Source organism: Octopus bimaculoides, chromosome 18 (genome assembly GCF_046866305.1).
Source record: "Octopus bimaculoides isolate indiv1 chromosome 18, ASM4686630v1, whole genome shotgun sequence".
NCBI classification, from domain to species: domain Eukaryota; kingdom Metazoa; phylum Mollusca; class Cephalopoda; order Octopoda; family Octopodidae; genus Octopus; species Octopus bimaculoides.
The window spans coordinates 55,242,985-55,257,984 of record NC_142945.1 but is presented as its reverse complement, the minus strand read 5'-3'; the positions used below and the strand labels follow the sequence as shown (position 1 = coordinate 55,257,984).

At 36.2% G+C, this 15,000-nt stretch overlaps 1 protein-coding gene across 1 annotated transcript in view; it reads left to right on the top strand.

Moving 5' to 3' along the window:
• The window catches only part of LOC106875922 (sperm flagella and cilia-associated protein 2), a 103,197-nt gene that overhangs the window by 40,024 nt on the left and 48,173 nt on the right, over window positions 1-15,000 (top strand). Inside the window, exons 13-20 of the mRNA XM_014924237.3 lie at window positions 22-113; window positions 5,018-5,120; window positions 5,973-6,097; window positions 6,617-6,720; window positions 7,138-7,415; window positions 8,516-8,651; window positions 12,091-12,232; window positions 13,022-13,093. Coding sequence (XP_014779723.1) covers window positions 22-113; window positions 5,018-5,120; window positions 5,973-6,097; window positions 6,617-6,720; window positions 7,138-7,415; window positions 8,516-8,651; window positions 12,091-12,232; window positions 13,022-13,093 — 1,052 coding nt within the window. The remainder of the gene's footprint in view (window positions 1-21; window positions 114-5,017; window positions 5,121-5,972; window positions 6,098-6,616; window positions 6,721-7,137; window positions 7,416-8,515; window positions 8,652-12,090; window positions 12,233-13,021; window positions 13,094-15,000) is intronic.

Sequence of the window (15,000 nt, the reverse complement as noted above, 5' to 3'; positions counted from 1 at the left end):
AAAAATGATGTTTCATTTCAGAATATAACCTTAAGATTTTAAACATTGATGAACTTGTAAAAAATGCCATCCAAACTTTTCATGACAATGAAGAAGCTGCATCAAAAGCTAATGTAAGTTGCTTTTATTTTATGTTTTTTTTATTTTTATATATTAACTGTCAATACTTGTCAGTGGAATTACTGCAAAAGAATTTAAGAATTGGTTATTTTTTCCTTTTTTTTAATATAAAAGTTAAAATAACACAGCATTGTGAAAATACTGACATAAAACACATTTCATTTGAACTAACATATATCCTCTTGTCTTTTATTAATATTGCAATGTATCACCACCACCACCACCATTAAATGCTGGGGTTCAATTCTGGTTTCAAAATTATAATGGTTTCAGATCTTGACACAAGGCTAGCAATTGTTGGGAATCGATTACATCAACCCAGTACTCAACTGGTACTTTATTTTGTCAATCTTGTAAAGATAAAAGACAAAGTTGACTTTGGTGGAATTGAACACAGAATGAAATGAATCTGAAGAAATGTTGCTAAGCATTTCGCCCAACACTGATTCTGCCAGTCACGTTCTTTAGTACAACAGCATAATCCAATTCAGTTGATTTTTGGGGCCCAGTTTAACATACCACCTGGCCCTTAAGGGAGTATGTTTAGTGGCAGCCAGTCTGTGTGTTGCAAACACTGAGCGACAGGACTTCAGTCTGAGAATAATTTCTTGTGTCAAGAGTCAAGAGCACCAGTTTCTTCTTCTCCAACCCCAACCCCTCCACAAAGAAGCAGAGATTATAGAAAGAATATTTCAGTGAATATCAAATGACTGAAATAACATGCAGTCGTCCATATTGTTAAATACAATGTTAGCACGAAATATATTGAACAAATACATTAGCAGGATCATAACAAACAATATCTTCTAAACAAACACATTAAGAATGATTGGTTTCATTGGCAAATATCAATAAAGGTATTTACCTCCACTGGATAACTTTGATGATGGGGTATGCATTAGTCGAACGACTGTTTGTGTGTGTGTGTAACTGGCATTCCGTCGGTTATGATGATGAGTGTTCTACTTGATCCAATCAACAGAGCAGCCTGCTAATGAAGTTAACGTGCAAGTGGCTGAGTACTCCACAGACACGCACACCCTTAATGTAGTTCTCAGAAAAATTCAGTATGCCACAGAATATGACAAATTTGGCCTCTTTGAATTACAGGTACAACTCCTCTTCACCAATGAGTGGACTGAAGCAGTGTGAAATAAAGAGTTTTGCTCAAGGTCACAATGTGCTGGTGGGAAAGTGTTTACCTGAATCTTATTTAACTATGTTTATATATATATATATATATATATATATATAGACAGAGATAGATAGAGAGACAGATAAATAAATAAATAAATATATATATATATATATATATATATATATATATATATATATATATATATATATATATATATAGAGAGAGAGAGAGAGAGAGAGAGAGAGAGAGGGATAGATAGATGGATAGATAGATATGTGAAAGAGGGGTAGTGAAAGCTATTGCAGAGCGAATAGACAAGAAATGTTATTATTCTCAGTATTTCAGCTTCAATGGGAAATAATTAGGTATCAAAATATTCTAAGAAACATTAAATTTGAACAATTAAAAAAGAAAAAAAGAAAGAAAGCAGTTTTGGAAGACAAGAGGTGTGATTTCTTTTAAATTGTCTGCAGACATATGTTTTAATTGCCAGCCTAAGTTTTCTTTTTCTGCAGACCTTGCATCAATAGAAATTCTGAGTTGTACTTGAGAGAGAATGTTAATCATATCGGTGTTGTAGTCTTTCTTTTTTTCTTTTTGTGTAAATACTACTAAATCAAAAAAGAAACGAGAGTTGGTGACAGGAATGGCATCTGGTCATCTGTATATAAATGAGTGTATTGTGTCTGTGTGTATGTGTATGTATTTGTGCATATTTTTGTGTATGCATCTGTGTTTTGTATATTTATGCATGTGTGTGTGTGTGTTTTCCTGTACATCTGTACCTCAATGCTGGTATCTGGTAGTTTCACTTGTCATCATCTGAATGAAACAACAATGTTTATTTTCCTTGTTGACATTACAATCATTCACTCTTTGCTTTCAAAGTCGAGTGAATTAAGAAAAACCTTATTTGGGAAACACATGAGGGTTGGTGACAAGAAGGGCATTTAGTCATAAGACGTTGCCTCAAATAAGTCTCCATCTAACCCATGCTAGCATGGAAAAATAGATGTTAAATAAATGAGGAAATGAATGAACAAATGAGTAAGGAATGTCCAAAGTAATTCCTGTCATTTTATTCAAGATCCAAATAAGCCAGGAAGAAGTGCAATTGATGGAACCAACCTTTGTCCCTAAATGGCTATTTTTATCAACATTTGAAGAATTAAAGGCAAAGAATTTAGATTGAGAACAAAGTAACATAAACTGTCTCTTGCAAGGGCAAAACAAAGCATTGAAGATGATTCCCCCCCCCCCCCAATCTCATCCCAAAACTGAAAGAGCTGCTCAGAGGTCTTGCAATCTCTTCTGAATCCATTACAATGTCCTCAGAAAGCCTTCCATCCATCAGCAGATATTTCAGGGTCTCAAGCATTTCACCCCTTATCCAGTACACTTTGCCTGAGTGGGGCAGCAAGGACTGAATTTGTCTTCTCCTGCAGAAGGTTTCACTGGGGTCCCTTGTCAATCCCAACCACCCTTCACTGGTTTCAACTCCCTTCCTTTACCTCCTTTGCAGCTTCCTTCAGTTGTCTGTGTTCCAAACCAATTTCCTGCAGGAAACAGTGCACCAGCCTGGCTGGGGAACTGTGGCAGTCAACCATTTCAAATGAATTTTTTTGAAACATTAAGATTAGTAAAATATTACGCTCGACATACTGTTAAAACATCGAAACTAATATTTGAAAGTCTCAGACATCATCTCTACCAACTATTTAATGTATTTATTAAATTGATTGCTTCAGCAAATAGTTTTATTATTACTATTGTTATTATTATTATTATTATTTATTTTTTTTTTTTCCAATTATGAGGCCATGGGTGGAACCTATTCATGTATGATAATAGTATAGAGTTGGTTACATTATTGTTAAAGCAACAGCAGCAGCAGTGATTATCAGATGTTAGTATTTATATTTCCAATATCAATGGTGAAATATGTGAGATGATGGCAGTAAATCTTTGTTGTTTGAAATGAAATTTAATGCAGATCTCTCATTGCTGAACTCATGGTGTTTGTGTCTTTGTCTTTTATGTTTTTACTTGTTTCATTCACTGGGCTGTGGCCAAGCTGGGGCATTGCCTTGAAGTGTTTTTTTTAGTCAAAGAAATCAACATCAATATTTATTTTTAAGCCTGATGCTTTATGTATTGATCTCTTTTGCTGAACTGCTAAGTTACGGGGATGTAAACAGCCAGTTAAATAAACAAATAAATAGGAAAACAAAACTTTTTTCAGTTGGAATTATTTTCCATTTTGAAAAAATGAAATTAGCTGATGAAGCCTTTGATGGATTGTAACATCATAAAATGCACTAAGTTGCAGAAGATGCACCTTGACAGCATCAGAAACATTATGGAGGCAAAAAAAGAAGAACATAAATGACTGCATAATAAAAAATTGGATATTCTCTATTCTCTGTTTTCCTTAAAATGATTCATTTGTGTGCTGGCCCTGCATACAACCAAAGCATTGTGAGTGGAAACTGAAAGAAACCTCTGTGTGTGTGTGTGTGTGTGTGTGTGTGTGTGTGTGTGTGTGTGTGTGTGTGTGTTTGCATATCTCTTTATCTTGATATACTGTGATAGTTGTAAATGAGTGTCACTGTCATACAAGCAGTGTCATCCATTTCCAATATTCTGTGAAGAAAACATGTCTGGTCATTGGGAAGTGTTACCTTGTTAGAAAACAGGTGAGGGTTGGCAACAGGAAGGGCACCCAGCCATAAGAAATCTGTCTCAATAACCTCTGTCTGACCCATGCAAGTATAGAAAAGTGGATGTTAAATAAAGGTGATGAGGATGAGGAGGAAGAGGAGTTATGAGACAGTAATGTCTCATCAGTTCCTGTCTTCTAATGGGCCAATCATTGACTCAGTGAATTTCTGATGACAACAGTGAAAAGGTGTGTTGTGATGCTGGTGGTGGTGGCAGGAGCTATGATGATGATGATGGTGACAATGATGGCAGTGGTGATGATGAATAGAAAGTTTGCTAAGAAGTTCTTTGACTTTAACTTTGTCTTCTCATTTATTAAAGATCTCCCCGAACTACAGAAGCTCTTCTTAAAGCTTCTTCCATTTATTTATGAGGTTCTGATTTCAGGTCAAGTCCAGATGCTTCTTCTTCTTTTCTATGCAGTCTCTTTTCTGCGGTCATTGTTCCCTTTTGCTTCTTTTCGTACAGAAACGTGTGTCCTCGGCATTTAAGATTTCAACTAAATACTTTTCTAGTTCTTTCTATGATAAATGTAATATTTTTGGTTTTGTCTTGCTTTCGGCTCTATAAGCCGCCTTTGGTCACACAAAACCTCTTCTACAATATTATGAGCAGCAATAACAACAACAACAATAGTAGTTATTACTACTGTAATAATAATAGGAGGCGGAGGAGGAGGAGGAGGAGAAGGAGGTGTTCAAATTTGTCAGAGTCGTAAGCACTCTCTCTCTCCTCGCTTTCTTCCTGACCGTAAGATAAAAGAAAAGTCTCTCTCTCTCTCTCTCTCTCTCTCTCTCTCTCTCTCTCTCTCTCTCTCTCTCTTTCTTTTAAGACAGAAAGGTGTGCTTATGGGAGATTTGGCTGCTATTTCTGCCAGTTAGATCAATAACATACTGGTCACTTTTTGTCCAGTGAATGGGAATGTGTGTGTGTGTTTTTTTTTGACTCAACTCAGCCAGAATATTTGACATTTTGTAAGTTTGGTGATTTGAAGAATTTCTTTAAACTGAATTCATTTCTGTTTTTTTTAAACTTCAGAAACCATTCCGTTTTTTGATTAAAAGTGCAAGTTGCATTGACAAGTTGGATGTTAAAAGTAATATGGGGTCAATTAATCGAAGCAAGACAATTATGCCCTCAGGTATGTGCAAACACAACAGGTAACTATTTCATAATTGTTGGAGAAGTCACCACATTTTGTCATTTTGTCCCATTTTTGTATCTCTATTTTATACATTAAGCTTTGATTCTTGCATTTGTTGTCTTCAGCCATCCTGTTCTTACACATCTCTAGGTATCCTGCAGCTAGGTTTGAACCCCCCAACCTTTATTTACTATGCAGTGCTTCACCAGTCTTAACTATTGTGCCACAATTCTGTTAGACAATCCTTTAGCAATTAGTTGTCAAATCCAGCTTAAAAGATGTCAACAGTGTGTAACAAGAAAGTGATTAGAGAATGTATTAATTATAAACTAAAGAGAAAGTTAATGGTTCTGTAAATTTCAAGTTGATGGAGATTAAAAAGTAAAATAGAAATTCTTTCTTTGTTTTTTTTTTGTTAATTTTTTTTAATAGTTTGTTAGACCGTATTATTTAAACATTTTGTTAGACGATTTTCTCTAAAGCTTCAAAATACCCTCGGAAAAGTAGAGGTGTTTGGTTTGGTGGATAGCACATGAAAGAAACTCAGTGAATTTGCTTCTAGCAGTGTGAAAATATTTCATCTTGTGTATTTCATTTTTATTTGAATTGTGAATTACCTAGACTATATATATTTAGATTATACACAATGTTTCAATGAAACTATCCTCTCATTACTGCCAGCATGTTCCACAAGAAAACAAGTAAAAATGTAGTGTTTCAGGTTGCAGGGTCACTGAACCTCAGTTAATGATAATTTTTTCCTTTGCTGTTTTTTTGTTGTTATCAATTGTAATGACTTGATCTTATGACCTCAAAATTCTCAAGATTTGAATGGCATTTTTTTTTTAGAAATTGCATTTTCTCCACCATCTGAAATTCCAGCTCAGTTTAGAGACACCACCTCAAGTGCTAAGATAGAAAGATTGGCAAGTACGTTAAAACTCGATGATGTTGCAATACTAAAGAACATATATGTAAGTTTGATTTTTAAAAGCTTGTCTAATTTTTTGATTACCCTGTTGAAAATTTTCTACATTTAATATTTACTTTAAAGAGGGCAGTGAGCTAGCAGAATCATTATAGCATGCCAGGCAAAATGCTTAGCGCTATTTCGTCTGCCATTACTTTCTGAGTTCAAATTCTGCCAAGGTTGACTTTGCCTTTCATCCTTTCGGGGTCAATAAATTAAGTACCAGTTACGCACTGGGGTCGATACAATCGACTTAATCCCTTTGTTTGTCTTTGTTTGTCCCCTCTATGTTTAGCCCCTTGTGGGCAACAAAGAAATGAATATTTTAAGGCAGCCAGCTGGCAGAAACGTTAGCACTCTGGGCAAAATGCTGAGCAGTATTTCGTCTGTCTTCTGCTAAATTTCCCTCAAAGGTGTTGGGTAACTTGAAACTACAGAAGACATGCTCATGATGGGAATAAAATATTGAATGACTTATTTGTGAATTTTTATAGATTATGTTGACTTCTCTCTTCTGTTGCAGGTGAATACACAAGCTAGCCTTGGTGCCAAAGTGATCATGCATTTTGAAAAGGGACAACCAATACCTGAAAGTGTTTTAATAGAGATTATTACAGAGGCCATCAGGTGAATATCTTAGGATAAACTCTTAATAACTTTGATAGTGTGTTGACTCAGAGCATTTTATAATTTTGGTGTTTTAGAAATGTAATCACATCTTGTCCAGCATGAGAAGAGTTCCATCAGAAGATTTGTGCTTTGCTGACATAACTTTCAGGGTCACTGAGACATACAAACCACCATGCCACAACAAGGACTGGACCTTGTGGTGCTTGATTACAACAATCAATGACTTTTGGTTGTTGACCCTTGTATTTTCAGTCTGGTATTTTATATTATTGATCTCTAGCAGATCGCTAAGTTTTACATTTTTGTTTTTACACAAACAGCCTAACTTGTACTAATTTACACGAGTATACAGAAACACACACGCACACACACGCACGTGCAGTTCTGGTATTTATCCATTGCTGTTTGTTGTAGGTGTGTAAAGGAAGAAACTGGTTGGATTTTAGATGGATTTCCTGTGACTTATTGCCAAACAAAGACTTTAGAGAAAGCATTAACAGGAATTAGTGATGATGATGATGATGATGAGGAACAAAGAACTAAAGATTTTGAGAAAATGCAAAATGTCTCTCAGCTGCTTCCCAATCCCCATTTAGATGTTCCACCTGCAAAGAAAGTGAGTGGCATTGATGTGGTGATTCTGCAGGACATTTCTGATGACCTCTGTCTTCAGAGAGCAGCCGGTCAATACAGTAAGTAAGAAGCAAACAGTTTCAAGTTTGTTTTTGTTTGTTTGTTTTTATTTGTTTGATCCAAACTGCATTCCTACTGGTGACCATCCAACTGAGAAACAGGAATAACACTGAGACCAGAAGACATTGATACACTTTACCTATGGCAGTCATAAGCCATAGATTTTAGGTGAAAGATGATGGACTTAAGAAAGAAAATCCCTCTGCAAAATCGTGTTAGAAAATGTTTACTCGTGAAACAACCGAAAACTAAAATGGCTCTTCAGTGAGAGAATTAGGAAAGCAATTAAAATTTCAGCATCATTAGCCTGAGTTGAGCCAAGAAGGCAGCTTCTTCCTGGTGGACCTAACTTACTAGCAAAATCTGCCAAATTTATAATAAAATAATAATAATATAAATTATTGTGTACAGTGCTCAGGTGCACTACAACCCATCAAAGGTGCATGTAGAGTACATCGAATTATGAACAAAAGTCAGGAAAGTGAGCAGTGTATGAGTCATGCTATAGAGGAGGGGGGGGGGATATCAGGTGTAGTGTTGGCGAATTTCAGGAAGCTTGGAGGTTTTAAAGGATGCAATGTCTTGGCAACTAACAACTGATTCAGGAAGTTTGTTCCATGCTTCAGTAACTCTGAGTGTGAAAAAATGTTTCCGAAAGTCATGAGAGCTGACTTTGTAGGCCTGTCCATGTGTGTTAGACACATGGAGCTCAAAAAGGTGCTCAAGATGGTTGTTGGTACAATGGCTAATAATTTTGTGGGCGTTTACCAAGTCAGTTGCCAGACGTCGGAGCTTCTGAAATCACAGTATGTTGCCTTAAGAATGGACTTATCAGACAGTGCTCATACACGTACACCCATTGGCTGGGAAAATACAAAGAAAAGCATGCAAGGCCATACCTGGAATAAGACATTTGATGATAGATTTTTATTGAGGCTGCACCAATGGGAAAAATAACCTTAGTGGAGGAGTGATGTAAGGAAATAATTATCTTGGCAGGGTCTGAACTAATCAACTGATTGTCTTTTTATCATCTTAATCTTACAACTAATTTCACTTATCATAAATTTTATGACTAATGTTTATTTTTTGTTTACAGTATCTGAAAAAACCAAAGAACACTTCCATATGCTTCACAACCCACCAACTTTTGGCCAAGCTACAGGAATTGCAGAGAGAGAAAAAGTGATACCTCTGATGAGTAAATCCTTTAATGAAGAAAATGCTCAAAACAGGTACATCCATGTCTATATGTGTGTATGTGTGTGTGTGTGTGTGAGAGAGAGAGAGAGATTTAAAAAGCATGTCAAAAGACTTCATGCTGTGGCACTGGTTCCTTCTGCCAGCCAGCACAACTGTGCATTATGTAATAAAATCTGCAAATCTTTGGTGGGGCTCAAGAGTCATACAAAAGCCTCGCATTATCAATGACTCATTTCAATGATTCTTTCTAGCAATGGCTTTGCTCGTATACAAGAAAGCAGATACTGTATATCTTTATTTATGGATTTTTGAAAACATTGGACTGACTCCTGTGCAGGTGGCACATAAAAAACATCATTTGAGCGTGGCCATTGCCAGTACCACCGGACTGGCTCCTGTGCCGGTGGCACGTAAAAAGCACCCACTACACTCTCCGAGTGGTTGGTGTTAGGAAGGGCATCCAGCTGTAGAAACTCTGCCAAATCAGATTGGAGTCTGGTGTAGCCATCTGGTTCGCCAGTCCCCAGTCAAATCGTCCAACCCATGTTAGCATGATAGACTGAATCTGTCGGTGAGTTCAACACTGCCACCTGGTCCTGGTCCTGGTCCTTGAGTGCCTTTAGACAAGGAGACCCATTCTATTGCCAGTGTTCAGGCATGGTCTCCTCTTCTCACCAGTCTTGGAGGCTCTGTAAACAGATATACAAAAGGTATACAACTGTACCTGAAGTATAAAGGTACTGTAAGTTCGTTTATGCTGTAGTGTTGCGGTAGTACACAACTGAATACTGTAAAGTTGTTTTTCCATCATTCTACCAACTCTGAGTATCCTTCTCTTGATGTTAAAATAATATTTTTGGCTCATTCTTAAAACATGAAATTGTTAATTCAATTTCACGGAAGAATAATTTTCTTGTAATCTCTCAAAGAAAACGAAACATTCTGTCTTCTTTTACTGCAAAGAGGGTAGTTCTGCAGAAACAGGAATGAATAACATGGCTTTTTGCTTTGTGGTGTATTTTGTAGCAGTAACTTGAGAAGTTTTTCTGAGAGATCAATCAGCATTTCCTTATTAACTGAGAGAGAGAGAGAGAGAGAGAGAGAGAGAGAGAGCTGTATTGATTTAGATGTGTAATGCAAATGCATGCTGGTAGGAGAGTGAGATGTGATGGAAATAAGCATGAAATTGTTTTGATTGGATTTTAAAAGGTTTGCTTTCAGTCATGAGATGATACAAAATTAACAGACATTAAAAGATATTGCATTGCAGTCATGTGTGACACAACATTAGTGGCAGTTCCATGACAATGTCAAATTAAATCTTACCAAAGACTTAATTTTTTTTTGCAGTTCACGTAGCTTGCATGGGAGGAACACAGTCGATGCATTGTCATAAATCATGTCGAAGCTAGGGTGAGTGCCTGGAGATAATTCATGTGATCTTTGCCAGGGGTTAAGATTTAAATTCAATAAAATTAGTTGGAGAAACAAAAATTCTCTAAGATGCTGTGGAATCTCCTGCCTGATCGTTGGATAATTCAGCTGAGAATTTCCGACTGTTTCAAAGTCGGTCAGCATTGGCAGTGGTGCCATTGTTTGAATGTTCACTTTTCCATGCTTGCATAGGTTGGACAGAATTTGTTGAGCCAGGTTTTCTACAGCTGGATACTCTTCCTGTCAACAACCTTCACATGTTTCTAAGTGAAGTAATATTTCCCCCATGGCCAGACGTGTTTTCATGGAATACTGGAAAGGAACAACACAGTTTGTATGACAGGGAAACTCATTTACAATCATCACATGATATCACTGCAAGGAGACAGCAAAACTCAAACATACATGCACTCGCTCACACATATATATATACATGATAGGCTTCTTTCAGTTTCCATCTGCCAAATCCACTCTTAAGACATTGACTGGCATGGGGCTATGATAGAAGACTTTTGTTCAAGGTGCTCTAGAGTAGGAGTGAACCCTGAGCCAGGTGATTGGGCAGCAAACTTCTTGTTACTCAACCACATCTGAACCCATCACAACCACAAAAATATCTAGTTTTGCCTTATATATATATATATATATAAAGTTTGTTGACAATAATCATTTGGAGCCTGATTGTCTTATGATGAGTGAAACCAATATATGCATGCCATATATATATAAAAATACGTGTGTGTCCGTGTGTCCGTGTGTGTCCATCCGTGTCCATTCATGCAGAGACTGAATTATATATTTTTTAGATTTCCATCATCCGATATTGTATTTAGATAGGTTTTAGCATTAATGTTTAGCAATTAGGATTCTGTAATAAAGACAAACAGAGTATGAAGAAGGATTTAGAGTAGAACGAAACAAACAGTGAAGTATTAGCTTCCAAATTGACTCTGTTCATAGATCGCTGGGTCTGTGTTTGGGACGAGTTTATTTGCAGATTAAACAATAACAGACGAGTAAGTAAAAAATAATTGTCATTCAGCAATTGTTTAATATTCGAGTTAAGTGACAGAAACAGAAATGTGCTCAATGAAATACCTTATTTCTCTGCAATATATTTTCTAAACCAAGTACTACTCCCCCCCCCCCACTTAGTTTGATCTTTTTGTCAACAAGGTGGCTCACTCCACTGAGCTATTGAAACATCACTCCTCTTCCATCACCACTCCTCCCCTTCCTCCTCCTTTCCTCCTATTCCTCCTATTCCTCCTCTTCCTGTTATTCTTCCTCCTCTTCCTGCTATTCTTCCTCCTCTTCCTGCTATTCTTCCTCCTCTTCCTGCTATTCTTCCTCCTCTTCCTACTCCTCACCCCCATCCTTTTAACGTCCACTTTTCCATCCTTCCAGGGATTTTACAGAATTTCATCTATCTTTGCATTCTGAGTTCAAATTCCGCCGAGGTCGACTTTGCCTTTCATCCTTTTGGGGTCAATAAATTAAGTACCAGTTGCATACGGGGGTCAATCTAATCGACTGGTCCCCTCCCCCAAAATTTCGGGCTTTGTGCCTAGAGTAGAAAAGAATAATCTCTCATCGGGAATTTCTAACATTTGTTTTAAATTTTGGCGCAAGGCTAGCAGGGAGTTGGGGATAGTTTCTCACTTATTGTACTTATATTATTGACCCTGAAACAATGAAAAACGAAATTGACCTCAGCCAAATTTGATCTCAGAATATAACGAGTCAAAAGTAACACCAAAAAGCATTCTTTCCAATGTTCTAAGAATCCTCTGAGAGTTCCACTAAATGAGAAGTTTCTGAGATTGGTTTCAAATTTTGGGAGAGGAAGGAAACTGATTACATCATCCCTAGTATTCAACAGGTACTTAATTTCTGAAGGACAAAGTTGACCCTGTTCGCATTTTAACTTAGAACTTTTAAAGTCAGAAGAAATGCTGCTAAGCATTTTGTCTGGCACGGTAACGGTTCCGCCATCTCGATGCCTTAAAAGGTTTTTCTTTTTCTTGCACATAACAGATTGATGATCTTTTCAAACTATTGGCCCAAAATGGAGAAATGGTTCTCTTCACTTGGTAACTTACATATAGTTGATGCATCTCAAGACAGAGATATTGTCTACGAGGACATTAAATGGATAATTGATGAATTCCTGCAACGAGTAAGTCAATTTTAATTAAACAATGAAATAAATCAAAACTAAAATTCTATAAATAAAATTAAATTAAGACCTGCTTTTAATTCATTTTTTAAAAATTAAACTAAAATGCCTCTTGGGGCAAAAGATGGAAGTCTGCAGGTGCTAAAATCTAGCAAATGGGGCAGGTGTGGAAGCAATACAATGTTGTTTTTCATGAGAAGTGCTTGGTGACATGGTTCATTATCATCGAGAAAAATCCAATTCTTCATGCTCCATAGACCCCCATGCCACTCGAAAGCACCTATTCCACTCAGAACATTGCATATGACCCCATTGCTTTGTTGCTGTAAGCTTGCCAAAGTATACTCAATGTCTCTGTAGCAGATTTCCCAAGTTTAACGCTAAATTTCATGTTGCCTCTTTGATCTAACTTTCTGTCTGTTTATGACCAAAATCACAGACCACAGCAATACACACACAATCACAAGCACACAAGTTTCACAACTTGCAAAGTAAACACAACAATGGCACTCAGCACACTGCTAGCTCTCTCTGCACATGCAACAATGTGCTGCCATCTGTTGGTGCGCTACAGAACTAGTCTGGGAACTTTTTGATACTTCTTCATATTAATAACAAATAGAATCACACCTGTTTCATTAAACTGAATAAAATATTTTCTCTAATTCAGAGGGTTTTCATCATCATCATCATCATCATCATCATCATCATCATCATCATCATCATCATTATTATTATTATTATTATTATTATTATTTTTTTTTTTTTTTTAATAATTTCATTCCACAGAAAAAAGAAGAAATGTCTTCAGCTATGGTTGCTGATGAGAATAATGTTGAAGAACAGCCCCAAATTCCTGCTGTGAGTATATTTTCTTAGTATCAACTAAACTCATAAATAGTTATTCATAATCCTTTGGAGACAAAGTCTACTGATACATTTTCGGTAAAGAAGAACCATTCTTTGCAAAATACAGAAAGAATACAGGTGTTATTAAAATTCTTCAACTAAATGTCTAAATCTCTGAGAATCACCCTTCTCAAGTTTTTACTTCATGTTTGGGTCTCTGGAGACCAAATATAAAAGTTATCAGTCTATTTTATTTGGAATGTTAAGAAAATTACATTTTAAAGATAAAAATTGAGAAAAGAATTCTTGGGTGTGTGGGTTAGAGTGGTGGTTGTCATAGCAACCAACCGTAAAAACCTAATGACTTTCTCATTATGCTTCCAAAATCCTTCATTCCCTAACCATTACCCACAGCTTTGGTGAGGTTCACAAGAACGTTTGGTGCTGATGCTGCTGGTGGAAACATGGTCACCCAAGACAGTTGATTGATGGATTTAAAATCAAAGACATGTTTTACCTTTTGGTCTTCAGGTATGCTGTGCTGTCTCTTCTCTCTGCCTCTTCTACAATAAAACTATGTTTTATGAGAAAATGAATGAGGAATTTATGAAAATCATGGATATCATATTTTACAAGAAGCTCATGCATTAGTTTTAATTTTTATCACACTGATCTCCCACTTGCAGCATACCTGTGTACCAGACTACATCTTTTGAGAATCACCTGTATAGACAAACTATAGACCAACTAACGTGTGTATATTCTAGAGGTGACCATCCTCTCCTTTCTTGAATCATTAAAAATAATGGGCCTATTATGCAGGTTAACACATTTTTTTTAACAAAGCATACTTCTTTTGGTGAAAGAGTTCAAGCAATTTTGGTATCACCAACTTTCAGCTCCTCTGACAAGTCTATTACTCTATTATATATATATAGAGATTATCATGTATTTATGGTATGGTCTTTCTCTTTTATTTGATGATATCCAATAATACCATTCCAATGTTCATCCTGATATATTAGCTTCATAAACTGACCTTCTCTCAGAAAGTACTGACATCAAGAAGGAGCTAAATAACTGATTCCCATCCACTATTAGTAGATCAATTGAGCTAAAATATAATAGCTTGTATACTTGGGAATTCTGGTTTATGAAAAATACTATTGATATTTTAATATCCCTAGAAGAGAATAATGATGTAGATGTAACCTTTATTTCTGAAGTAGGACTGACTTTGTAAAGGCCCTTATAACTGAAGCTCTTAGAAATGAAAAGCAATATTCCTATCAATGCCATCGTTACTCTCCAAATAGTAAGATGATAGTTTGAGATTTATTTTAAAAAAAGGAAATTATTGACTGTCAATTCTCTGAGCCAATCCTTTAAGTCTCCTTTACTTACTGGAAAATTTCACCCACCATTTTCTATGTGTCTACATGTTGTGGCTTTTCTATCCTGAATTTCTATTCTTTTCTTTATTTGATGCTTAACTACAGATCTTGCAGTAATGGGTCTGAGACTGTATTGATATTTGAGTGGGATTCATAGATTGTAATATTATTGAAGAATTCTGTTAGGATAATCTGCCAGAAGAAAACTGGTAAGGCATTTGAAAAAAAATCAATATAACCAACAGCAAAAGTCTTTAAGAAAAACAATGTCCCTGAACAACGCAAACAATATTAAACACACCATTTTCCCTCCTAATTTCCTTCCTAATAGTTCTCATGAAAATCATTGTGTGAAAATTGATGCCAGGGACCAAAAATATGAGTGCACTAAATTGTTAAATGCAGCTGCATTGTGCAAGAGAAAAGAGAGCACTGGTATGGTTTTATTATTTAGGTTTAGGTGAAGTTGATCTCAGCTGAATTTGGAACTCAGAAGGTAAAGAGTCAAAAGTAATGTCGTTAATC